The sequence below is a fragment of the Macrobrachium rosenbergii genome, chromosome 18, assembly GCF_040412425.1.
Source record: "Macrobrachium rosenbergii isolate ZJJX-2024 chromosome 18, ASM4041242v1, whole genome shotgun sequence".
NCBI classification, from domain to species: Eukaryota; Metazoa; Arthropoda; class Malacostraca; order Decapoda; family Palaemonidae; genus Macrobrachium; species Macrobrachium rosenbergii.
The window spans coordinates 1,882,812-1,910,581 of NC_089758.1; the positions used below are offsets into that span (position 1 = coordinate 1,882,812).

Below are 27,770 nucleotides of genomic sequence, written 5' to 3' on the forward strand. Positions count from 1 at the left end.
GTCGACGTACCTATCGATTATTGTGTCTTGGCTCCGATAAATTACGCTTTTCAACGCATTCACACATATTATTAATATCTTCTTGCTATTTTTATTAAACATATGATACACAAATTATAACTTGAATGCGTACAAAATGTAATATTTGCCTACAACTTATTTTAATTTTGGACACGTAGTCCTTGGTTGTTTACGTTCTAATGTTTACAGTACGTGTGCTGAAGGACTTTTCACTTAACAAGTAAGGCAGTTTCTAAGAAAGTGAGTTTAAAGTTGGAGGTCGAATGCCTGCTATGTGAATAATAGCGAGTGTAGTCATTTCTGTATTCAGGTAACGTCATCGTGATCAGAGATGAATGGATTGGTACTGAATAAGGCAAGACTGAATGATTACTTGGTAGTCTACTACTACTACCTGCCTCGAGCCCATAGTATTCATCGACTGTGTGAGGAGGTTGCACAAGGAGGCCACACCGTTCCTGTAACTGGTTACGAGGTGATCGGCGTTACGTGCCTGTCTACTACCTTGGTTAAAGGAGATGTGGGTAATTCTAAGTACTAGCTCCGCGCCTGTTTTTACGGTAATTCTAAGTACTAGCTCCGCGCCTGTTTTTACGGTAATTCTAAGTACTAGCTCCGCGCCTGTTTTTACGGTAATTCTAAGTACTAGCTCCGCGCCTGTTTTTACGGTAATTCTAAGTACTAGCTCCGCGCCTGCGTTTCCCTTGGAAAGTTGGAAACTGGTTTTTTCGACACTTTTAAGGCTTCTGATACTGGCGGTGAGTTTGTTTGGGGTAGTTATCCTATCCAAGGGACGCTCATGCAGCTCATTAACAATGACTCCAAATGAAAAATTGCATAGAATAAAAATTGTTCAGCGGGCCCGATTCTACCCAAAAAAGTAACTTACTTGACCAGTTTGTATGCAGACTAGCGGGTCAGAAAATAGCGAACACTGTACGTTTCGGCAAGCAGGAAACCCGGCTTTCGCTGCTGTAGTCTAGTGGGTCAGCCTTTATGTTTGTAGCCTAGCAGGACAACCTTTTGTATGCAGACTAGTGGGTCAACCTTATGTTTGTTGCTTAGCGGGACAAACGTTTGTATGCAGACTAGTGGGTCAGAAACTAGCAAATTTTTTATGTTACGGCCGCCACAAATCCCAGCTTCTCCCCACCCAAAACCCCAGTTCCCAACACGGTCCCCCTTACCGTTTTATTAACTTCTCGGTTGCTCTCCCTTTGGGAAACACGACCAAAAACACGCTTTTCATTACCGCCATGAAGCAAAACGGGAGCTATTTAAAAGGGCGCGTTTTCTATAGCGATTTTTTGGCACCAAAAGTAGGGTCCCGCGGACTTTCAGCAGCTCCGATAACCCTGCTATTCCTTCTTTCCCCCCTTCCCGCTTTTTCTCCTGCTAATAGCCTTCCTACTTTTAATCCACCTACTCCTGCGCCTGGCTCCCTTGCTTCCAACCCTTGCCATTTCCAGTCTTGAGTCTGGGTTGAACAAGAAATTTAAACTAGAAGTGAACACAGTGAAGCGGAGGAGGTGGCTACTCATCCTGTCGGTTCTCCTAGACCAAGGTTACTGTCGTACTCTCCTGAACCTGGGAGAAGACACACTGAAAGTCCAATGGAGGCTGTGGGGGTTGGCCCATGGATAGTTGCCCCCTCAGTCGAACCTGTTGCATGTTCCCAGGTATCAGCAGACAGCCACTGGAAAGGCATCTTGACAGGAGAAAGTGTTTCCCAAGTGTGGATTGGGCTTGCTCGTCTGTAAGTCGGAGTCATCTACCGAGCTCTTTCATTTCTCTGGTTGGATGTTGAGTCAAACAGGATAAGAAGTTTATGTTAGTGGAACGCAAGATTAATTTAAGTTTTTTTATTTTGATAAACGTGTACGTATCTGTTTTATCTTGTACCCAACAGGGACAGGTACGTGTCAAGTGAAAGTGTATGTGTGTTAAAAGATATTAATCTTTCAAAATGTTCTATTTCCACAGTAATTGCAAGTATCTCTGTTATTTTAATGAAAAGGTGTACTGTTATCAAAATTGTATTGGTTCTTCAGGATGGGAAATTATAACAAATTATTTGTTTTTGTAAACAGGGTTAGGTGACTAGCACATTAATGCCTAGATGAGGGAGAAAAGATGCGCTTCAATAGTTCGGAGTTGATTGATTTTGCTCTGCCTGCTGGTGAGCAGGAAGGCCGTTTAACACATAAGCCACCTCCTAGGACATTATATGATACTGGTTTGTATACTGTAACTGTTTGTATTTAATGTAGTAATTGGTAGTACAGTAAACCCCCTGTATTCGCGATCTCACGATTCACGGACTCGCCTATTCGCGGATTTCTCTATGGAACATACATAGCCTACTCATTATTCGCTGAAAATTCGCCCATTCATGGTGTTTTTCACTGAGAAATATTCACTAATTACTGTATTTTCATATCATTTTCATGACTAAATGCACTTTTTGTGATAAAACTATTAAAATACTCAGGTACCCAGGTATTGCTCGAGTTATGATAATTCGCCTTACGATAATTCGATTTTGCGATGGGGTAAGCAATTAATACCAGTACGACAATAGTTATGAAATAATTTTTAAATTTCGCACAGGCGCAGGCAGCAGCGCGCAATCAGGCAGCGAGAGAGACCAAATTACAATAGACCAACTTCTTTTCTTCCATCTCTTTGTCCCATCTTCTAGTTAAAAAAGTAAAAGAGAATGATAAAAGTATTGTTAATAACGTTATACTCTCGCGTAAATGTGTACAACCTTAAACCGAATGAGAAACTGATATTTTGCTTATAACCAAATCGGATAACAGCAGCCTTTTTGCTTGTCTGTCAACCGTCATACAGTAGTCAACAATTGCCGTAGTTATAGTACAAATAACGTTAAGTAGAATAGGACTGATATTTTTTTACATTATACCCTTATTTGGTATGGATAAAAGCTCGGCAAGGAAATATACTGCTAAATTTAAGCTGCAAGTTGTAGCTGAAGCTGAGAAAACAAAGTTCAAGCTGCTAATGGCTGTAAATTATCATGCATCAACAACATGGATGAAACTGTACTGTAATTAAAATTGGAGAGAAAGTATTTTAATCAAAACTACTGGGCATAAAAGAACACACATTACTGCTACTTTTACGCCAATAAACGATAAATATGTGAAGCTTTCACAAAACAAACTTGCCCCCAAACGGCCAACATCATCTATTAACGAAAAAATAGCTAAATTAATTTCACAACGAGACGTATTTAAGTTATATTTCAACTTGAAAACACTTTGTATAACGAAAAACAATCTTGTCCCTTATAAATAAAGTATCTAGAGATTCATTTACACTAAATAGAAGCAAGAAAAGCACTCTGAACTGAGTTAAATACGCCGAAATAAACTTAGCACGTAATCGATTTCCAAACTAAAACATTGATCGCTAAGATGGCAATTTATAATACAAAAGCAATATAAGAATATATGCAACATTATTGGATACAGTGAATTAAAGCATAACATTTTAAAAGATCCATGGAAAAGATGCATATTCGTTATGTTGATGTTTGTATAATACAATATGTGAATACTGTATAGAGTACAGTATAATGTAGGCTAGGGTACCGTATATGTATACGATATACCCATAGTGTAGGCTAAGCTTATTCTTGTTTGTTATTCAGTTTCTCTTTGTACCGAATTATCATAAGTCACTTTGCATGAACCTCCAGAATTAGCTGACATTAATAATTACTATACCGTGTATGTATAGAGTATAATTTATAGTGTAGGCTAGGTTATCACCATATTTGTATACAGTACATGGTACTGAATACCCTAGTGTAGGCTAGGCTATATTTGATATAAGTTTTTTCCAGCAAACAATTGGTTTTTTGGAACCTAACCCCATTGCAAGTAGGATAATACCTGTATAAACGTTTTTAGTTTTTTTCGTATTCTTGAACTATCAAAATGGGCAGTTCTAAGTGTTTTTAGAAGGGTTCTAAGTATTCGCGGATTTTAGCAATTCGCGGTGGGGGTTGTGGTACACATCCCCCACAAATACAGGGGTTTACTGTACAGTACAAGTATTTTATGTAGAGGAAATGCAACTAAGAAGAGATGTTTATTAAATAGTGAAGGGAATGCAACTATGGAGTGATTTTATATAAGTAACTTGCCAAGTAATTACATAGCTATAGTTTCTAACTAGTTCGGCAGCTAAAATTGGAAAATTTACGATAGCGATTCTTTTGTTTAGAGGTAGATAGTCCTGCCCACTTTCGGAAAAGAGAGGAACAACTCAGCAAAGCACTTCAGTGTGTTTCTGCCGGCTGACGACAAGGTTGTTAGCTTTTAGCTAAATTTGGATTTCGTTACCGGTGTTGGTCGAGATCAATTTGGTGAAGTATATTCACTTGGTAGCCTTTCGGCACTTATTTAGAGTTAGGGTTTTTTCTTAAGACCTTAGTTCTGTTAAGTTTTGGCCATTTTTTCTTTACTTTGACTTTTGGTTGCTGACTTGTCTGACGATGTCTGATGCAAGTACGTCTTCCACTCGTTATTGCAGCAAAGACTGCAACACAACGTTAACTTCAGCGAAATATGACTCGCATACCATTTACGCTGATTGCAGAGGCAGTTTGTTCTTTGACATTAACATGTGAGCAATGCAGAGATTGGGACCCTAAGCAGTGGAAAATGTTTAAGTTCTCATCTATCTTAGTTAAAGAGGGATAGGAAGAGAAAGGCATCTCTTAGGAACGACAATAAGACCACAGTTAGCCAGGAATCTGATAAGTCTTCTGTCAGTGTTGTACTTATTATATCTGCCTCTATTATCCCTGATTACCAGTTCTCCTGCTGTACCACCTGATCCTTTACCCAGCTCCTGCACTTCCAACCCCAATGCCATTGCCAACCTAGATTCAAGATTTGACCATAGGTTTGAGTTAATTTTGAATTCTATGGTCCAATTGGGGTCTTCAGCTCATGCCCCAAGGGATCAAGTTAACAAAGGTAGTGTTATCAGTGCAAGTGAAGTGTTAGTGGAGGAGCTGGCTGCCCCTCCCACCGACTCTGCTAGACAAAGGTCCCTGGCACACACCCCTGAACCTGTTCATTCGGAGATTTCTGAGCGCCCATTAGCACCCGAGAGTGCAGTTCTCTCCTCTAAGGCTTGGACGCCAGCCCCTGTCTTGTCACCTCCAAACCCCGGACTTCAGACTTTTTCTTCAGTTATGGACCCAGCTTTGGCTCCTATCCAGCAGAGATCAGATGACATTTTAGGTTTTTTGAAAAAGCCTCCTTCTTCTGCTAAGCCAACTGCAGACGTATCTCTTTCTCCAGTGTCGTACGACAAAGAGGAGTCAAATAAGGATGTGGAAGAGGATTCGACTCTTTCTGCTTATGCAGCACTCCTTCATTTTGTACTGCGGAGTTTCCCTGCCTCTTTCTCACCAGTGGCCCCATCTTCTCTGGTGTCCATCTTCTTGATGAGTAATCAACCTGCTGAACACTCCAGGTTGCCCAAGATGGTGCTCTCTACTGCTGCTAGGAAGGCGCTCAGCCAAGTAGATGCTTGGCTCTCGGTCAAGAGAGAGCAAAGGAAGGCTTCTTTTAGCTTTATTCCTGCCTGTCTTTCTCACAGAAGGTATTCTTCGTATGCCACTCGAGACGCTCCTTCCCTGAGAGCCACTGCCTCCTCCCAGGGGACTTTTGGCTTGACTGATTCTTCTAGAAGATCGGCTTTTTCATCGGCTAAAGTGATGTTTTCTTCAGCAGAGATTGATCATGTACTTCGAAACCTCTTCAAGGTGTTCGAAGTAATTAGTTTCTTGGATTGTTCAGTGGGCACCTTGGCATGGAAAATATAGACTGTTCCTCTCTTCCCGAGGACTTCGTCTCGGACGCTCTGGGTATTCTCCCATCATAAGTAGGATAATACCTGTATAAGCATTTTTAGTCTGTTTTGTGTGTGTTTGAAGTATCAAAATAGGCAGTTCTAAGTGTTGTCAGAAGGGTTCTAAGTATTCGCAGGCTTTAGCTATTCATGGGGGTGGGGTACGCATCCCCCTCGAATATGGGGGCTTACTGTACTTTATTCTAGAGACCTAATTTTGTTTAATTTAGCAATCCCATGGGACAGGGGACAGTTTAGTACGTGCGCTTGAAGAGAAACAACGAACAAATACAGTGAACAAATACAATGCAGTCTCAGCTTAGCTGACACCAGGCCGAGCCAAGCTTTGTGAAAATTTTACTGAGACAACCAATAAATTTATGAAGATTTCCCTCACTTCTGGGGAATGAATGAATGGGTGCTTCCTTTTTTTTTCTCATGGTTTGTTTACTGGAAAGATTGAATGGAAAGGAATTTACCATGTGCGCTTCTTTTATAGGGAATTTAAACAAATGCAACTACTAACCGTGATTTTTGGCTCGCATGGCCTGAACAAATTTTTACGGATTTATGAGATTTATTCAGTAAGGAAGAATATCTTTGCCTAGCGAATTTGTAACCTCTATGAGAGAGAGAGTAAAAATATCCTATCTCCAGTGATACGATAATTGCTGGACTGGGTTAGGCCACGTGGCTTTAATGTGTGCCTAGCTAGTAATTCCGGACTTTCAAATTGTCCTTATCAAATGGACGAAGCAATAAGGACACTGTTCATTTTATGAACTCTTCACTGAGTGTTGCTCCCTATCTTCCTAGTTTTAAAACATGCAGCTAACATGCGATAGCACAAAATTTAGTGTAAAGTGTAATAACTCTCTCTTCTTTATAAATGGGATGCATGCACGTGTTCTAAAAATTCCTAACTCTATTTCAGCCACGATTTTGTTCGTGCTAACAAAAAATAAACATAACATGATACTTAATGTGGAAATGGATCACTTGTGCGTTTATAGGGGAATTTACACCAATTAAGAAGGTTCGTTTCTTGTCTCGCATTCAGCTCATAGCTGGTAACTGCACGTTGCCAAAAGGGGTAAGGACTCAATCTGTGATGTTGCAGATTGCTAGATCTTAAGCAAGGTCGCCAGTGTTGTAATTTTAAAGCTGGGATCTTGCTAGATCAATGGGGTATACTAGGATGATACGCAACTTACATTAATTACCACAAAAATCTGGACTCTGGCCTTGCGGACAGCTAAAATTATAAACAACAAAATACTGTATGCCTGAAAGGCTACTTTAAGGGGGAAGTGATTAGATAAACTCTGGGGTTTAACTTAATTCATTATATTTACAAAAGAAAACACATCAAAAGAATGATAGCGTAATTCTGGGGTAATGAGGCAAAAGCAAATGACGGGAATTTCCTGGAGGGGCCATATTGGGTTCCTGCTTCAAAATTGTTGATAACGAAGCCTCGAGGGCTGCTGCACACACGAAGTGACACAGTTCCACAGATGGGTGGTCCTATCATGCAATCGAACACTTACTGTTACTTAACTGAGACTAACTCTATAATGAAGAAATCGGGGAATTGCGTAGAAGATGCCTAGACTGGACCCAATTCCCATGGCTCAAACATCAAACGATTACGTTACTCTTCTTGTAAATGTTTTGCAAATTAAACAGCACAAAATATAATAAAGCAATACAGGTCTCACTGTAATTATATTGCACCATGAAACGAAAGGAACACAGTGGGAGGAAAATAGTGAACGTGGCTGACGAAAAACCTTAAATCCTGGTACTGTACTTTACTTTTCTTTAGGAGCTGTTGAGAACCCTATTATGTCAGATAGGTAAGCCCTAAATGAGGAGGAGCATTTTTGTTACTTTGGGAGCACAATGGACTGTCAAGCAGGAGTTGAGACTAGTAAGAGAATAGCTGCAGCATGAATCTTGCAAATAAAATGTTTTTTTGGTAGAGAGAGCAAAGACTTTTGATGGGTGCTTAAGGCTTGTACTACTTTATGCAGAAGAAACATTTGCAGTGACAGGGAAAATTAAAGAGGTCTTAATAGGTGTGACTGTAGAATGGTACGATTCATGGCTATGTGGTGGGGGGATTGTATTACAAATGAGGAATCGTTGGAGAGATGTGGTGTCCAGAGGTTGGATAAAGACTGAGATTGCAAGATGAAAAGGGATGAGGATCAGAAGAGTAGTAGATATGGAAGTAGCATGACAGAAGCCAATAGGAATGTCCAAAATATCATGGATAAAGGGGATAGGTGGAGACCTAGATGTGATGGGAGTTTGGGCAGAAAGTGCACAAGACAGATAACATTGGGGAGAACTTATTTCACATATAACCCCAGAATGGGGAAAGTTTATGATGATGAAGATTCCTTTATATACTGAATTGATAACCTGTAGTAAACCAGTACTTTATAGCTGTACTAAGCATAAATGTAAAGGAAATATTTTCAATTTGTATATCCAAACGTGAACTGTTACATCAAGTTTCCACTTCCAAACACTACAGATGATTGTTCTCTTTCACCACCAAACTTAGTACCATTAACTAGTAAACTCAGGATGAATTATAGACAGTTTCCTCACGGAAAGAAAAGTAGACTTTGATGTGACAAGGGTTTGTATCCTAGGAAACAGTGAATCATTTTTAAAGTCTCAGACTTTCCAATTGCAGTTTCATAATGTCTTTTATTGTCAGGTAATTAGAAAGAAGAGATTTAATATGGATAAGTGTGAGCTGTTTGTAACCTTGTTATTGTAACCTTTGTTATTTCTATTATAAGTGCCTGTGTTACATTATCTGTGTACTTACTATACTGTACTTCTTTCCTTAGCTTTCAAGGAGCGGTGGTTCAAGCTTCGAGCAAACTGCCTATTTTACTACCGATTAAATGAATTTGGTGGTGTGGACAAAAATGAAGTAAGTTTTTTGTAATACCTTTTGTAGTGTTTGTTTGTCATAAATGTAAGTACTTTATATGCTGTTATTATAATGGAATGGTTAGTTTTACAAAATTGTAGCCGATGCATGATAATTTATAGTTGTTAGCAGCTTGAACATTGTTTTCTCAGCTTCAGCTACAACTTTCAGCTTAAATTTAGCAGTATATTTCCTTGCCAATCTTTTATCCATACCGAATAAGGGTATAATGTAAAAATATGTCGGTCCCATTCTACTTAATGTCGTTTGTACTATAAGTACGGTAATTGTTTACTACCGTACGGTGGTTGAATACAAGCAAAAAGGCTGTTGTTATTTGATTGGGGTATAAGCAAAATAAGTTTCTCGTTTGGTTGTTTATGGCTGTACGCATTTACGCAAGAGTATAACGTTACTGACGATACTTTCATCATTCTCTTTTACTTTTTAAACTAGAAGATGGGATAAAGAGATGGAGGAAAAGAAGTTGGTCTATAGTAATTTGGTCTCTGTCGCTGCCTGATTGTGCGATGCTGCCTGTGCCTGCGGGAGATTTAAAAATATTCTGTAAATATTGTCGTGTCGGTATTAATTGCAAAATTGAATTATCGTAAGGCGAATTATCCTAACTCGAGCAATACCTGGGTACCCGAGTATTTTAATAGTTTTATCACAAAAAGTGCATTTAGTCATGAAAATGATATGAAAATACAGTAATTAGTGAATATTTCTCAGTGAAAAGTACCGCAAATTGGCGAATTTTCAGCGAATAATGCATATACTGTATATGCTCCATAGAGAAATCAGCAAATAGATGAGTCCGCTACTCGTGAGACCGCGAATACAGGGGGTTTTACTGTATTTCTAGTCTAATTTGATTGTATGACATGATCTTTGTCATGAGATTACCATCCTTGCTTTACATAAACCAGTTCCTTCTATAATGGTACCCCCAAACGTGGTATGCCTTACTAGGTCCATTATACCTGTTGTCAATTTTCAACTGGAGGCACATTCTACCAGTAGAATTACCTATATCAGACAAGTCACTCATTGGTTAACTTTTAAAACCAATACTGTACTGTTTTCTGTAGGTTGGGTTTACCAGCCTTTACCAAGTGAAGCACTATATGAATGTTAAGTAAGAACAGAAATAAGCAATTTGAATATGAAAATTGGTGTAGTTGTTTCAGAGAATTTTTACCTCTACTAATGAAATTTAAGGTGAAAAGATATTTTGGGTTACTGTATTGCACACTAAGATTGACCTACTATTGCTTCTCTTTTGTTTTTGCTGTATGTGAACTAAAACTAAAGACTTACTTCTTTTACAGCCGAGCGGTGTATTTATCCTAGAGAACTGTGAGGTTAAACGAGAAGCGGATGCTGATGCTCCCTTTGGTTTCACAATCCAGTGGAAGGTCAGTGTGATGTTTGCATTTGGGAAGATGATAGCAACTTTAAGTCTTATTAGGTATACAGTACTGCAATTGCAGTATCACATTGCACTACATCTGTCTGCATATGTCTTGAGAATGATTATTGTTAGTGTACCCATACCTGAAAATGTATATAACTTTGCAATTGTATCCTTATGATATTTCAAGTACATTAGGATGCCCATTCTTTTCCTGTGTAAAAGATTCTGTGATGGTTAGATGTAATATAAAAGAGTAAGTGTCAAAGACCCACATATATTTAGCAACATGTGGGTTGAAGATCATAATACCAATTGAATTAGAGACCCCTGATGAAACACCAGAGTAGAAGTAATATCACTTGTCATGGTCATAGGCCAGGAGAACAAATGTATATCTAAACTATGTAGGGGAAGTCTAGGAAAACTCCACCTAGATTCAGCTCAGATATTCTCAGTTTTCCTACACAGAATTTTATTGAAGTTTAAAGGCAGGCCATTTTTAAAGAAATTTAAGTATTTTATATTTGTTAATATTTAAGAATAAAGAAGACAAAATTCAGTAAAACGAACATTTACTCTTGTTTTCATTTTAATCTTCAAGTATAAATCTTAATTCTGAAATTTTGAAGTAAGCGCCACTTCAAATTTAAGTTTATAAAAAGATAAAGGAAAATTCTCAGTTCTTTGTAGTTCTAGAACAATAGAGATAAAACACTTGCAGTGATGAAACTTACCCTGAAAGCAGAGAACAACAGGAATATGTTGAATTTTCTGTTCAGTTCCGTAACCATATAATTGACATTCAACTCTTCCAGATATTTCACTAAACTTTACTATTGCTCTCCGTCTAGTTTTAATTGTTGTGCTTATAATGGACATATTAACTTTACTATCTCTCCAAACATATCTTAGGGTATACTCCATAGTTGAACATTATACAAGCTGTAAAATCAAATATATTAACCGTAAGAAAGTAATACTGTAAATGCTATTGTGGAACGTAGATACAGTACCCAGTATTCGTGGAAAATTCGCCCATTCGCTGTATTTTTCACCGAGAAATATTCACTAATTACTGTATTTGCATGACTAAATGCTAAAACTATTAAAATACTCAGGTATGAGCATTTTTAGAGGGGTTTTTGTGTTTAAACTACCAAAATAGGCAGTTCTAAGTGTTTTTGGAGGGGTTTTAAGTATTTGCAGATTTTAGCTATTTGCTGGGGGGGCGGGTGCAATACGCATCCCCCGCGAATACTGGGGTTTACTGATATATATATATTATATCTTTCCCTAATTGGAAGAAAATTTATTGACCTCCCTGTTCAGGAAGTAAAACTTGTTTAAACATTGGTTCTATTTGATCAGATGTTGGTACATAATTCTGCACATAATTTATTTCCCTGTAATTGATTTAGTCAGGTGACAACAATTAGAATGCATTAAAATAGAATGGGAAGAGTAGAAATATTACAATTTATGTAAAAACCCAATGTATTGTCGGATCTTTTGGACCGTGAAAGGGGTGTTCTAATGAACAAGCTACAGTGCTGTATTGGTCATTAATTTTTGGTGCATTTTAGACTAATTCTTTTCTTTTTTGTGACAGCTATAGGTATCTCATTTTTTATTGTGAAATTCAATTTGCAGGATGATCCCGAGAGAAAGCACATGTTTTTTGCGCAGAATGAGCAGAGTGTACATACCTGGGTTTCAAAGATTGTAAAAGCAAGGTGAGACTGGTTGTTGCTATTATTATATTGTAAAAGCAAGGTTAGACTAGTTGTTGCTATTATTCTTGTATCATTGATTTCGATTTTAAGACACCCTGTGCCCACAATATAATAAAATTGAAAATTTTGCAGATTTCTTGTATGTCTCTGATCTCGAAGAGATATCACGCCAAGTTGGTTATTGGTATAGTGGTTAGTGCCTTGGAGTTCTGTTTAATTGTGTTTAGGGGATGCACCATCCTCAGGGCAATGGAAAATCACTGACTGTATCACTGTCAGTTAGTGCCACAGTGTGGTGCCTGTGGTGGGGACTTAAGACAACCTGGCAGATGTTCATCTGGGTACCCATGAGGTAGTTGAGAACTGAAACCAGCTAACTTTTAACTTTAACTTTAAGTTTTAAGGTTGTTAGTCGTAACGATAGAGATCACAATAAAAATTTGAGTTTGTAGAGTGAATATAATGTAACTCATAAATGTACTTTATTTAGGATGAATCTTACCTACTGTTAAAGTTAGCTTACATCTTCATGCCATTGGATGTGATCAGCATTCAAAGTAAACAAAAGAATAATGTTTGGCTGACCTGGAAGGACTGTCTGTAATCATCTGTATCCCACCAGGTGATGTCAAAATTGTTACATTCTTGTCAGAGTTCTTCAAGCTGACTTCTTGTTCATATGGTAAGATTGGGCTCTGTTGTTTTTGGCTAATCTTCCATACAGTATTACACTTTTTTTCTCTTTTTCATTATGTCATCTACAGGAAGCAGAAATAGGAGTGTTAGATTATTTAGGAACAAGTTTATGTAAACCAAAAGTATTCTGTTGCTTGTGAAGAATGTAAGGAGTGGTCTGACGAGAACATTAATAATTTTGTTAAGTATCGGAAGATGTGAGAGGCCAGTAGGCTACATAGGCAACTAGTTAGGTTTGGCCATAAGTCTTACCTTTTTATTCCTGCTTCTTTCAACATTGCTCCTCCTCCCACTCCTCCATAGCCCTATAATTCTGATTGCTACATCTGATGCTTATGTGGTTTGAGAGAAACAGATAGGAAAACCTGAGGAAGACATGAGTTTACTTTTATTGTCAGTTAGGTACTTGACCAAGCTTATTATGATTAAGGATTGTGGTTCCTCCCCCGTAGTGACCAACCTTTTTCAGTTACCTCTGCCCCGAGGAAGAACACTGTGGAGTCTTTGTCTGTCTGTAGCCCACAATCTGGTCTGCCCTGTGTAAGCAGGTGTTCTCCTTTGCTAGAAAAATGGGAACCAAGGCATGCCTTTGGATGGATGCCTGTGCCGTTTGCCGTCTCTCTTTCGGCTGTCTACTGTCTTGAAATTGACTCGACCTCTGAAAGATTTGTTGCGTTGAGTTACATGCTTGCCTCAGCTGACTCACTTGTTATCATCTTGAAGTGAAAATGATAGTGATGCATGTGATCTGTAGAGTTATCTAGGGTCCCTAGGCAGAGTATTCTGGTAACTTCAGAAGCTTCTGAGCCGTGCATCAGTGCTTCAGTTCTTCAGTCATTTACTAAGCCTGTATCATCTAGTGTTTCTTCCATTTCTAACATCACATAGTATTCCTCATCTTTTGACAACTTTACCCATTTTCCCCTCTTTTTCATCCACCTCTTGTGTGATGCTGTAGGAAGTTCACTGATGCCTGCAAATGAGTTTATGCGTATGTACGTACCCTATGCACACTATTGTTTATCTTTTGGGTTGTAAAAATAAAAAAATTAGAAAATACTGTAAAAGTATAAATGAGAATAGCATAAAATATAAAAAAAAAAAAAACCATGACGAAAATGGGAATCCTGACAGCCCTTCACCTCAAGACATGTAAATGTGCTTAGTTGCAAATTCCAGCTTTTCATTTTGAAAATGGCAGTGATGAACTTTCTTGTGTAAGTCAGCAGATTTACTGTACCATTTATTTTGCCTGTGCTTTATTAAAATTTCTCTTGATTTTCTTGTAATGTTTCTTTTTCTTTATGAATCAACTTGCACTGATTACAGGGTGTTTTAAGGCAGGATTAGGTGGTTAACTGTTGGGTTAAATGTATTCTGACTTAACGACTGTGTAATCTGGCAAAATCACCAATCTGGCACCCCGCAGGTCCCAGTGATGCTGGGTTAGTAGATTGTTGACCTGTACACTCATGTCAACATGAGTGGTGGGTAATCAGGGTTTATGTAAAACTGTTTTGTATGTTATGGTTTATCAATATTGCTTTTTTATGTGTCTGTGAATTTATGAGTCATCTTGTGCCAGAGCTTGCAATTAAATTACTTTATTAAATATCTCTTTGAACTTACACACTGTTGCTAGGAAGTGGGTGTTACTGAAGTTGCTTTTCTTTCTAGCTACGAGCACTTACGGGCACAGTTGATAATGTTGCGAGTCCAGATCAGAAGAAAAACAGGAAAAGTAAGTATTTAGCAGTTTCGTTACTGGTTTTCTGTTGTTGATGTTTTGCTCATGTGAATCATGGAAAATAAGATTTGAGTGCGTGAACTTGGTATCTCAATCTGTTTGGTGTCATTTCATCTCTGTACTGTGTGAAGTCCTATTCGCAAGACCTCCGAACAATGTTATATTTAGGTTCATGTTCCTTTTTCACATTATGAAATTACAAATTTTAGATGATATATTGGAAAATGAACATTTCACGTGTTAACGCAGTATTTTCTCATGAAATTTATACCTAATGCAATACTTTACCATCTGTGCTGCAAACAATTATGTTACATTGTAACATATCTAAAACATAACTCATGAACTGTAAGTAGTCACTGCAGCATGGTAAGTGTAATGCTTGCAGTATTATGGTTGTAGTTACTGCTTTGCTAACTTGAAGGCTGTCTAGATGATGTTTGCCACATAAACTTTTTGACATCCGTATAAGACTTAGGGAACTCGAGTGTTGTTGTTATTTTAGGTGGAAGGGAAACTTATTGATCAATTATGTAACATATTTTGAACCGTTTTCTGCTGTCTTTGCTGACGATTACCCAGATCTTACGTCCAACTTGGTATTGCTTCATTTATTGTATGCATCATCTTTATACAAGTTTACATAGCTGGTTGCTTGCATGCTTTAGCTTTCAGCAGTGTACCATTTCTCACGAATTGTTTTGTCTTTTCTCTAATCAAGAAATATATCTTGTTGAGTATTTTTTGTTTGGTAATATTTATGCAAAGTATTTAATATACACCAAATACTGCTTGTGGAAATGGCTTAAGGACGTGAAAAGGTAATTGAGAGGTTAAAATGGAAAGAAACCAGTTGATGGCATGGCAAATGCGATGCTTTGGGTTCTGGAGGAAAGGGCAACAGGAGTAATTGTTGCATTGCATCAAGGCAAAGGTGGTAAAGGCAATTTTAAGTTACAGGGACATAACATTACTTACTATACCAGGTAAGGTGTATGGTGGGATTCTTCACTGAGAAAGTAAGATGAATAACAAGTATTGATAAGGGAAGAACAGAATGGGTTTTGACTGAGCAGGGTAGTTTGATCAAGAATTTATGAAATAGTTATGTGGAAAAGTTGAAAGCAAAGAGAAAAGATGTATGAGGCTTATCCTACATGGAACTTGAATAAGTTCTTGACAGAACTGATTAAGGCACAATGTGGAGGATGTAGAATATCCATATTATAAAGACTAATTTCTTTAAATCAATAAAATGCCTTTATGATGAAAGCAAAGTGTCATGAAATATGTAGTGGGAGATTGACCGGTTTGCTGTAGTATAGTAGAGCCTCCTGTCCAGAATACCTGAAGCCAGGAGTGTTCTGGATAACTTACCCTAGGCTTATATAAATCAGCTGATTTCATTAAATTCAGGCAGTGGGACCTAGAGACTAGATAATCTCAGGATAACTGATGTTTCTGGATAGATTAGCTCCAGATAAGAGGCTCTGCTCTGTAGTTGGTTTGAGAAGGGGGTGTTTCATGTCTCTGTAAGTGTTTCAATATTTGTATAGACAGAGTGGTGTAAAAATTCAGAAAGAGGACAACAGATATATCTGCAAGGTTGTGTGATAGGACAATGAGTTCTGAGTGGAATTAGGAATGGTTGATGTTAGCAGATGATAAAATATTGTTTGGAATAGTGGAGAGAGACAGCACAGACTAATGAAAGATTTGAAAGGTTTTGGAATAGGCATAAGTTGAAAGTAAATATGACCAAAGTAAGGTTGTTAAGGTAAGTGAAACCAGGAAGATGGAATAATGTTAATATTGACAATGGAAGACTGGAGTACTGTAAATATATTTGAGAGTGTTGTTTATATAAAGTTTTCTCGTAGGGAAATACAAACCATTGCCTTGTATGTAGGAATATTCCTTGGTGTGAGCAGGAATATGTCATTGAAACTAAGTAACTGGGTAGTTAACTGGTTGATTAAAACTTAGTAAGTGGGTAGTTAACTGGTTGATAGGAGGTTGTGGGGTTATTAAAAGTAAACTCTATGAGGGATAGTAAAAGAAACGTAAATACTGTATTACTCGCACATTTTTTTCTACTTTGTTAATTTCTGTAAAAAACTAAAAAGCTAAATTCAGTGTATGTAGAAGTGAGGGTTATGCACATGTTAAAGTTAACTTTAAAGTACCACCTAGTCTAAAGTCTGGGTACACAGACATCAGTTGTGGCTTGTGTGTTTTTGTGTTTTGTTACTTACATTAATGATCTGAGTTTACTTAATTGGAATTAATTAATTACTCTTGTATTTATCAGCTAAAAATAATTTATCAGCTAAAAATAATATACGTACAGGACACAACACACGGACACACATGCACCCATAAAGATGGGTCATCAGTACCAAATACCCATCTATTCTCATGCTTCACTTACTCTGAGACTTGCCTCTTCTCTTGTCTTACAACAGATTCGAGAATTAATTTGTATTTTTCTTAGAGACACAGACCAGTACCTTTAAGTACAAGTATTCCTCAACGCGACCTTTGAATTGGTCATTGAAACTTGTAACAGGGTAACTTTACATTGATGTGTTTTTTCTTAAATTGGCCAACCTTAAAGTTTGCCGGGTCTGGGGGGTTGCATGATATATAATTAACCCGTCCCTTAGGGGTTAAGGAAACAAGAACTTAGTTGATCGAAGACTGTGAACAAGAGATAGGTGCTTGGTTGGGATGCCTTTGGGCAAAAAATCTGTATTTTGACAGAAAACTGAGAACATTATTAATGAACACCATTCCGTTGGAAACTTGAAACAGTGTACTTAACTCACTTTAGTAGATAGTTGTGATATCTCAGCAGTAGAGCTATGTGCCGCAAATAACTTTAGGAGTAGAAAGAATGGTGATCACATTCAGAAGGACCTAAGAATAATGGATGAACCTGGTCTACCCACACTTGTTGCCACATCTGTGGAAGATGAGCGAATTGTGATTTTACAGGCCATTGCTATATGCAAGATGAAGATCCTTCCTAAAGTGCGTCTATTTATATTCCATGACTGTACTAACAGTGGCACTATTCCAGCCTAGACCAGCTATGTGAGAATTCTAAATGTTAGCCAGTCTGTCTTATGGAGCTGCATAGGGACCGGAAGGAATTTCTTAGAGGATGAGCAGTGGCTACACTATCAGAAAGTAGGTACTGTACTCGGTTTAGTTTCTGTTCATGCCAGTTTTCAGCTGCACTTGAAACCTTAATCTTTGTTTTAGGATTGAAATGAATAATTTTTAAATCTCGTTTTCAGGATCCGCTTGAGCAGTTTGGCACACCGTTGCCTCAGCGAGCTTCGTGGTCCCAGGAACTGCAGCATGCCAGGTCATTTGAAGGGCTGTGTGTGTCTTCCCAGACTTCAGCTAGCCGAGCATTATCGGTCCCTCCTGGCCTTATGACTTCCACTTCATTGCCAGATACAAAGTTGAGTCTTCCATCAAGAAGTCCAGGACTGTTTAGAAAAAGTCCTGTCCCCCCTCCAAGACGGGAAAAGCGACTTGTTGCGGAAAATGGGTATGGCTGAATTTGCCGTTATGCTTTTACATGATATTTCTTCTTCTTGAAATGTGCTTATATAATTTCTCTTTTGGCATGCTACATTAATTTGAACTTACTGTCAGTTCACATGTGCACTTTATTTATCCTTGAGTTTTTTCATTAAGTGTGCAGTAATTTTATTTTTGTATCATTTTCTATTCATTTCGTTACAGTATTTCCCTTTCGTAAACTGCAGTAAATTTTTAAGAAATTACTTTAGAAATGGAAATCTGTTGCATTAGTGTTATATTAATTTTGTCATTATTGATACTCTTCGTTTGAAGATAAGCAAAATTTGTATTTTGTCTTTTTGAGGCTAGCGTGCTGCATCAGGAAAGAGTAGACATGTTATGAGTGTGGATGCAATTGCATTCCAGACTGACATGATTTTGTCTTGTCAGCATCAAGGCTGAGATGCAGGGAGGTGATAGAGAGGCGTGTATTTTGCTTGCCCATGATGCCCACATTAGGGCAGGTTGAATTCTGTTCTACCCATTATTTGCCGTGTCGTAAGAGCTTTTGACTGAGCTGAGTCTGAGTGAGAGCACATAAAAAATAATGTCACATGCAATTCTAGTAATTGGTTGGACTTCTTTACTGCTTTCTCAGCTGGGATGGTTATGAGAATTGGACTTCTGAGCATGTTCCAGTTTCTTTTAATAATTGAAACTGAGTAGGCTGCCCTTGCTGTTTAATACTCTTGTAAGAAATATATAAAATTTCAAGTAAATTTGAATAACGTTTTGATTTAGCATTCAGTTTTAAATTGGTCATAGTTGTATAAAGTACTTTAGTCAGATTTCTGTTTAAAAGAGTTTTATTTACAGAACTAATGGGCAAATGTCTTTTCACTTGTTGAACTACATTGGTAAAGACAAAGTCTAGTGTTGTGTTGATTATAGGTATGAATATTTAGATAAACAGGAACCTATCATCTTTGGAAAAGGAATAGATCTGATATGACATAGAATAATTGCACCCAACTCAGAGCTGTGCTTCGTAGTCTGTGCTTCACCTGAAGATGGATCCAGTGCTACAGTGAAAGAAACCCTTTCTAGTACAACTCAGTAACAGAAATGGTAGGCTAACAGCAACTTACTATGCTAATGTGCTTGACAGTAAGCATAATAATGTAAAACTCAGTATGCTTTAAGCAAATTGTCCTGATGCCAGCTGATTAATTTAGGTCGTTGTTCCTGTGAAATTGAGATTCTTTTACTTGGCCGTGGTGCATATGGAATTATAGAACCAAATGGAATTTTTTCATTGTTGTTGGTAATGTTACGCGATTTGCGAAGTGTAGGAGTGGTAATTTATGTCCTGCCAGTAACAGCCTGGTTTCTTTAATGCTGATATTATCTAAGGGTTTTAAATGACTCTAATATTATCTAGAATTTTTAAACAACTTTAGTATTATCTAAAGTTTTTAAAAAACTCTCGGGAAAATGTTTGAGTGTTTGTGCTGAAAACAGTCATCCTCCCTAGTTTACAGATGACTTTTTGCAAGGTCCAGTTCTTGTGATGTACAGAGCTCCAGCAAAATTATATGAAGACCTTCCCCTATTAACATCGTTGGCCTAAAGATACTAAATCCTTCAGTGGGCTCCCTAACCTCCTTTTGAGGTGTTTGTAGAGAGCAATAGATCTGGGGAAGGAGTAGACAAAGGAACCCCAATTCGGAAGTTATGCTTGTTTAGCCTCCAAGCTAGTCTGTTTGGACCCTTGCAAATGTAAGGTAGAAATGTCGAGAGGCTGATCTATAGAAAACCTTTGTTAGTTCATTTCTAATTACAGCAGTTGTAGTCTGAATTGGCTGTGAGGAACTAATTTCTTCATGGAGGTTAGGGGGCTTAGGAACCCTTGCCACAATTTTGCAGGCATGGATGAGGTTCTTAAGAACTCCTTTAAAAGAGCATGGGACATTCACATTTTCATGATCATAAGTCATGCCAAAAATTAAGGATCCAGCACCATCCCAGATGAATAGCCTATCACATCTTAGTGGGTGGCCAGGAACATTCTAACACCACCTGGTGGGGAAAACAGGTGATTATAGACAGTCTAACCAGGTCAGCCATGCGTCTATTGTTTTTTTTTTAAATGCCGGGAGCACCTAACAGCATGATATAAGCTAACTTTAACAGTAGGTAAGTATCCAAATAATCTTATCATGAAAATTCTAATTTTGTCAACACTCAAATACTTTTCTAAATTTTGTTCTGCTAATTCATTGTATATTATTTCCTTTTCTTTATTCATTTTGACATATTTATAATTTGAATATGAAATGAATGACATTTCAATCTGAACAATTTTATTGTACAGTAATAAAAATGGAATTTCATACAAAACAGTTGATTAGCTTGATGTCGAAAAGTACCTTTTTTTCAGTAACATTTCATTTTCCTCAGAACTCCACATAACGAGGGTAGTGCCAACAGTGCACCTGTTGCAGTGCACTGTAGGCATTACTTAAGGTTCTTTACAGCATCCCTTTGGCCCCTAGCTGCAACCCTTTTCATTCCTTTTACTGTACCTCCGTTCATATTCTCTCCCTTCCATCTTAATTTCCATTCTATTAAGAATTGTTTCACATTTCAAGTGTGAGGTTTTCCTCCAGTTACACCTCTAAAACCTTTTTTATTACCAATTTATCTCTCAGTGCTGAATGATCTCGTAGGTCCCAGCACTTGGCCTTTGGCCATTCCCAGTTGTACTCATTAAAAGCCCTTCCTTGAAGATTTGCCTACAATACAAACAAAAAATAACCAGCTATACTTTTATTATTGTGAAGAAAGAAAAGACAACTATAAGAAAATGTTAACTTATTTTTAAATGGCCACCATGCTCAAGTGCTCTGCATTTGATGCTAAATGATGCACAGATATTCACTAATTAAATACAGCTATCAAAATTATCATGAGAAATTAGCGACCATTTCTGGGAAAATTTTTTAATGAATATTCTTGTTTCTCTCATATAAACACTTAGGAGTCACAGCCTACAAGAAACATTTTGCAGTAAGTGACTTTGGTGTGTACATGGCACAATTCATGCATGAGTGGAACATTTCACTGGTAAACTTTCGAATTGGATCCCCCCAAAACAATCCCTCTTATTCAGTGTTGGGTAAGAACTGAATAGGAGGGGTTAATCAAATGATAGATAAAAATGCATACAATCATCATAAAGCAGAAGTAATGAGTTAAAGCTAGACAGAAAGTCATCAGGAATTTTTCAGGAAGAGTCGATCATCAGATTGGTGAAATTAGTATTGTTGACAGAAGACATCACTCCTGTAAAGTGGTTTAAGCTCCCACACGACAAAAGTTTCAGCATTTTTGTGAAGATGTTTATTGAACAAGCCAAAAAACCTTGTTTGGAAGCATTGATGGTTATACTGGTTCTTATTTGAAGCTTGGTCCTACCCTTTAGAGCACAGCAATAGTCGACCCCCGGTTATTTGCAGCTCAGGTTTCGAGGCTTCACCGATTCGCGGATGATAGTTTAAGGTATACATTTGGTGTTTGTACTATTAAAATAGGCAGTTATAAACATTTTTAGAGGGGGGGCGGTCTTTGGTGTTTCACCTATTAAAATAGGGTTATAAACATTTTTATAGGGGGGGGAGTCTTTGGTGCTTGGATTACTAAAATAAACGTTTTTAGAGGGGGGTGTGTCAAGTATTCGCTATTCGCGGATTTTAGCTATTCATGGGTGGTAGTGGTCCCTATCCCCCATAAATACTGGGGGTTGACTGTACAGTGGTACCTTGGCTCATGAGTTTAATTCGTTCCGTGACCGAGCTCATAGCTCAATTTGCTGGCAGATCTAAATCAAATTTCCCCATTAAAATGAATGGAAATGCTATTAATCCATCCCAGATAATACAAAATAAAAGTGAATGTAAAGAAATAAACTGGTTTATTAAGTACTTTACCTTGAAGATCGCACAGAGATGTCAGTGGAGGTGGAGCAGTGAGAGGAGCTGGCTCGTGAGTGCCTCTGTGGGTACAGAGGGTGGTGGTGGTGGTCGGAGGCAGGAGATTGGCAGGGAAGATTGGCAGAGGACATTTTTCATGTCATGCTCTGTTGCTAACTTAACTTACTCACTTCACACTTAATAATTACTACATTGCTAAATTTAACTTGCACACTGTGCTACACTTTATCGCTAAACTTAGTTGCTACTTTTTAAAAAAAATGTTATTTTTTTTACTTCACTTAATCTTCTTCTTCACTGACTTTTGCCTTTTTCACCACACTTTCTTTGCTTTCACATGCAGGGCGTTTCACAAAAAATCTATCCAAGGAGGTGTGTTTCTTCCTCTCTCAAAATTGTTCAGAAATAAGGTAGGCAAGTGTCGTTAAACAGCTCCAACGCACGGCCTGTTGCAACTTTTTCAGGGTGTTTCTTTTCAGTAAACACTGTAATTTTCTCCTACATTGCCAACACTTCCTTAATTTCACTGTTAGCAGCCTCCTCCGACAATGGCTCCTCCTCCAAAGCCCACAAAGCCTTTGTGTGCTTCTGCTGCTGTAGCACCTTTAATTCCACCGTTGTCAATTCCTCGTCTTGCTCCTGGACGAGGTCGTCAATGTCTTCTTCATCCACTTCCAGATGATCAACGAGGAGTTCAAAATACTTTTCCTTGTTCACTGATTGATGCTTAGGCAGTATGATAAGTTTTCCCATACCCTAGAATGAAAAACATCCCCATACCATCAAATACTGGGGGTGTTTTACAGTGTGCTCCACGAATTTGGGGTCATATGGGTTACTGCCATCCCTCCTCTTAACCTTTCCCCACCTGTTGCATGTCACACTAAATGTGGCTTCATCAGTCCACAAAACACTCTGCCATCAGTCCTCCTTCCACTCGATCTGTCTCTTACAAAAGGCGACCCTATTCTTCCTTTGTCTAAGGGTCAGTAAGGGGCAATGTCTGGCAGCACATTCACGAAATCTGAGAGTCTTACTAACATAGGTACGAATGGTTCTTTCACTCGCTTCCCCAAGTAAATGAGGATTTTCTTCCTTGAGGATACGGGCATTGATCCTGGGACTATTATCAACCTCTCTCTTTATCAGTTTCTGTGTCCTAGGACTTGTCTTAGATCAACATTGGGTACGAGGCGCATGTGTAGGTAGTTCCTCTGAAGCCCCATCTTTGAACTTTTTTGCCCACCGCTGCACAGTTCGCTCACTAATGCCCACAACATCAGCAATATCCTTAGTTACAGTTTCCACCTTATGCAGAGCAAATATCTGACTTATATTCTCACTTGACAAGAGCTTATTAAGGCTCATTATAAGAAAAAAAAGCACTAAATAGGGGCTAAATAACAGCAAACTCACGAGTCCATGCAGACGAAAAATTTGGTAAAAACTAGCAGCTACTGGGAACTTCTACTCCTCTCAGGGAGAGAGGAGTGGGTTGCCAGATGTCGCCTGACAGTGCCTGGATTTTTCTACAGTTTGGCAATGGCCAGGCTGACAGACTGAAGAGGTCCAACCTTTATGAGTAGCCTGCTGTTAACCTTTCCCGTTGACGTGTATACACAATTGCACACCCTTACAATTTTTGTAGGTAGTAAATATGAAAGCAAGTAATGTACAGAAAGCTCCCATTAGTAGTGGGAGGTGTCGTGTAATGTAACTGCTACTTTGTTCACCTATAAGTAGGATATCAGCACTATTTTTCCTCAGTTGCTGAATATTATAAAATGAATAAAATTAAGAGGTCTTTATATTTAGAATGTGAAAATTACCCAAATTTGTGTTAATCAAATAATTTTTTCGTAAATTTTGTGTTAATCAAATAATTTTCATTTTTCAGTATTTGTTTGTATTTTAGGGTTCCTGGTGGCTCAGCTCATGGTGTTGGAAGACACAAAGCTTCTTTTAAAAGTCATGTATTTGACTCTAAGCGTAGCAGTGAAACTTCCGAGGACTGTGATAAAATGCAGGTACACAAGCCAAAGTCATCTTTTGTAAGCCATATAAATGAATGAGACAAAATATTTGGTGTAATGAACTGTGACTTTGTTTTGTTTGAATCTCTGTTTTGTGGATTTTCATTTACTGTTTGGTGCTATTTGTGAGAGGTAAATATTGAGTATAAGATACCGAAAGTCTCGTATATAAGCATACTTAGAAGTTAAAAATGGTTTAGAGTATTGTCTTTTCCATGAAAGCCTTACTAATATCAGAATTTTTGAAATTTTCTAGCTGTAATAGTAACATTTATTTTATGAAATTTGAAGGATATTTCAAGTCTGTGAACATATTCTTTATTTAGCATATCTGTGGTCCACTGAGGTACAACGTAAGCATAGTGTAGTGATGCAGGAATTTCAGATCGGAAATCACAGTTTTTATGTTTGTGTAATGACTGGACGTAAAGTTCAGGTTATTTCTGAGTTTTTGACCTTTGGAAAGTAATCAAGGTTACAATTTTAAGGTTATCTCTGAGTTTACAACCTTTAGAAGGTAATCAAGGTTACAAAAATTATGTACGTCTTGTGAAATTGATTTGGTTATCAGGCAGATGAGAGTGATCATTTGTGTCATGTAGAAATGTGTACTCCCTTTTTATTCAGTATTTGTTTCGCACCATTCACCTTGTAAGATATTTGTCTTAGTTTTCAGTTGTTATTTACTTCATTGTGACTTGGTTATGGATTCACATGTGTCAGCGGCATTTTATAATTTCAGAATGTATCTGAGGTGTGGGGAAAGTTCTGTGGTATTGGTAACAACCCTTTAAGAGCTGTTTCCATATATTGCTCCTGTGAGGAAGTGTCATATTTCCCTGGAAGACATTTAGATTTAGTTTACATGCATTGATCTAATGGGATTAAACTAAGTTTTTTAATACAGTGCAGTATTGCTTGATTGATAACTCTTGATAATAGGGAATTTGTTCATTGTAACTGTTGGTAACCTGTAGCTGATGAACATAGATAATTTATACACAGTATTACCAACAGCCTTCCCTGTTTTGTGATATTCCCTAGGAAGTTGTTTTGTGATAGAATTCACACTTTTGACTTAGTTTTAGACACTTAAAACATCTTGGAAGTGATATGTTTTCAATGGAAATGTTTACAACATTATATTTAAAATAGAAAATGGTGTCCATTGAGTAGTTCTTTCAGTACTGCACAACTTAAACTGCTGAGTAAAGCTGTTACTAAACAGTTAGATGACTTTCCTATGTTTAATACAGTCTCTTGTCAAGTTGAGAGTGTGGAAAAGCCAAGGCTACCATGCTCTTAAAGTCTTAGAAGTAAGTCCAAATGGAATTCTAAAAATATGCTGTGCAAATTTTGGTACTGATTGATAAATTCTGTTTTAGAAGCAGTAAAACTAAAGAAGGCAAATGTATGGATTAGTATCAGACTTACTTCTAGAAAATTAATCAGCTCATAATGAAAACAAAATCTTTACAGATGCTGTTGCTTGTAAAATATTCTTAACTATTTACAAGTTTAATGCTGTGAACCACTACTGTATTGACACAGTGACCTGGTAATCAGTTACAGTGCCATAGGCATACATTAAAAGTAAGTAACTCACTCAGGATATTAAAACAAAAAACTATCTGAAAAATAATAATTCTCTATCCTTTCCACTTACAGCAGAAATGCTTTTTAAGGTAACATCTTTGAGGATTGTAATTCTGCCAGTACTAGATTTTCCTGCTCCATGGTTTGCCTTCAAAATCTGACCATGTAATTATAAGCTTGAGTTATAAAAGAATCATAAAATGTATGGTACTTTTGAATTTTATCAGCAGTACAATATAGGAAATAGGGCTTAATGGTCCATAGTATGTAACTTATACTGAAAACTCTTAAATTTCCATCTAATGTGGAATTTGGCACCATATTTTTTTTTTTTAATAAAGTAAATGATTTCTTAATTCTAGCAGTACATTTTTGACAGCATTACTGCTGGCAGAACTGTCAGCAATTAAGATTATTAAAAACACGTCATTATACATGACTCAAAACCTTGTATAAAACACTTTTACTCTTCTGGCCTTTCAGGTGACTCATTATAACTCACACCAGACTCCATAAATCAGTATTAAGTATCTGTGCTCTGGTAATGGGATTAGGTTGCCTGTCCTATAATCTTGACCCCTTCAGACAGTATTTATGAAGGCCATCTTGTTTTCATTAGGGTCAACCATTCATAAACCAATTACTTTAGTTATAATGTTGTGCAGTGTCACATATCAAAAGACCAGTAGTATAGCAAATATCCCATGGGTTGGGTGAGGTGTAGGAAGCTTGATGGAAAAAAATAGATGAGATTTTAAATTGTAGGGAAAGTATAAGTACGTAAGTTAAAGCAAGTTGACGGGCACCTTAGAATTAGGTTGGTCATATCCCATGGGTATTTTTTTTTTTTTTTTTTTTCTTCCTTGATAATTTACCAAGATGTTAAAGCCCTGCCTCTTAAAGAGGCTCTGTTAAACAGACCCCCTTATATGAATCTGGATTTGGAATTTTTAGCTGGAATGCCAGCCATATCAGGACCAAAAATTACTCTGTATTGAATAGGAAGGTTGTATTTTATCGTGGAATATATGTAGTTTTTTATGCATCTGAAATAATGGATCTTAGTGCCATAGTATACAAGGCATCCTGTTAGGAGTGTTGTCATCAATACTTTCCACTGCAGTGGTCCCAATTCAACCCCCATTCAAGCTTGATAGGTTTTCACTGGCAACACAACCACACCATTTCTATGAATGAGGGAGAAAAGTTTGACATACTACAAGTGAGGTACAAACATTCATAAGAAAAATATCAAGAATCACAATACTCAAAAATCCACAGTGCAGACTATACACAGGCACTACTCTTACAGCATTGAAAAGGAATAAAATACAGATACCAATTGTGAGTACGAAGGAATTGGCATAACAGATATCTGGGAGAAAAATTTATTTAACACATCAGATGAATGTATAAAACCTATAAAAGAATGCAGCAGCCAACAGAACTACCACCTATCTTTTGAACTTAACAACTTGAGGTTACTCAGTGTAAGGCCTCTTAGTGCCAACTATCACATAAATCATTTTGTAGGTACTGTAATAGAAAAATACTAATAATGCAAAAAAAAAAAATTAATTCCCACCTATGTTGAAATAGAAGACTTACTGAGTTTTGCCAGAAAGATGGAGGCAAAATTCAATAAAGGAGTGATAGTAATCAAGCCAAAATGTTAACTGTCTACTGGAAACACATGGCTTGTAGGCAACTAATAGTTAGAAAGCATTATTTAGAAAAAATGGTTTAGAAAAAACAAGCAGTTAGTTGATTCCTTATGAAAATAGGGAAGTAGAAGTGGAACAAGGATGAATGGTAATGAGTTTATTTCCAAAACCTGGCTGAGTGAAAGAGGAGAATTCTCTTGGCTGTGTTAGCACAACAGACGTAGTAAAATGATGGTGGCAGCCATCTTATCATCACTAGGTCAAAACATGCTTACATAAAGTCACTTTTTATTTTTTTTTATTTTCTTCCTTCTGTCTAAAAGATTTCAGAAGCTGTATGCCTAGGGAATTCAATACTGGATTAAAGCTAATTGTGTTTGACAGGTTGATAGAAGAAACTTATTAGGTATTGTAATTGTCACACAGAAATAGGTTTTGGATCCAAGTAGTGGCAGCTTAGTGTTATGACAGAGATGT

General features: G+C 37.4%; 1 protein-coding gene across 6 annotated transcripts; it reads left to right on the forward strand.

Annotated features, from left to right (window-relative positions):
* Positions 1–27,439, forward strand: LOC136848018 (pleckstrin homology domain-containing family J member 1-like). 6 transcript variants are annotated; one of them, XM_067120050.1, is made up of 8 exons: positions 1–241; positions 2,112–2,257; positions 8,790–8,875; positions 10,210–10,296; positions 11,946–12,028; positions 14,402–14,465; positions 17,774–18,033; positions 23,916–27,439. In XM_067120050.1, exons 2-8 carry the CDS (start codon positions 2,155–2,157, stop codon positions 24,070–24,072), a joined length of 840 nt encoding a protein of 279 aa, XP_066976151.1. In that variant the 5' UTR covers positions 1–241; positions 2,112–2,154; the 3' UTR covers positions 24,073–27,439. The 6 variants fall into 6 exon arrangements, with proteins under 6 accessions (XP_066976151.1, XP_066976152.1, XP_066976155.1 ...); XM_067120051.1 differs by having other exon boundaries at positions 137–261; XM_067120054.1 differs by having other exon boundaries at positions 189–541.
* Positions 27,440–27,770: the final 331 nt, after the last annotated feature.

Coding starts and splice junctions, on each gene's coding strand:
- LOC136848018 (XM_067120050.1), top strand. CDS start 2,155: ATGCGCTTCAATAGTTCGGAGTTGATTGATTTTGCTCTGCCTGCTGGT. Junction 2,258..8,789: donor TAGGACATTATATGATACTG/GTTTGTATACTG, acceptor TTCTTTCCTTAG/CTTTCAAGGAGCGGTGGTTC. Junction 8,876..10,209: donor GTGGTGTGGACAAAAATGAA/GTAAGTTTTTTG, acceptor CTTCTTTTACAG/CCGAGCGGTGTATTTATCCT.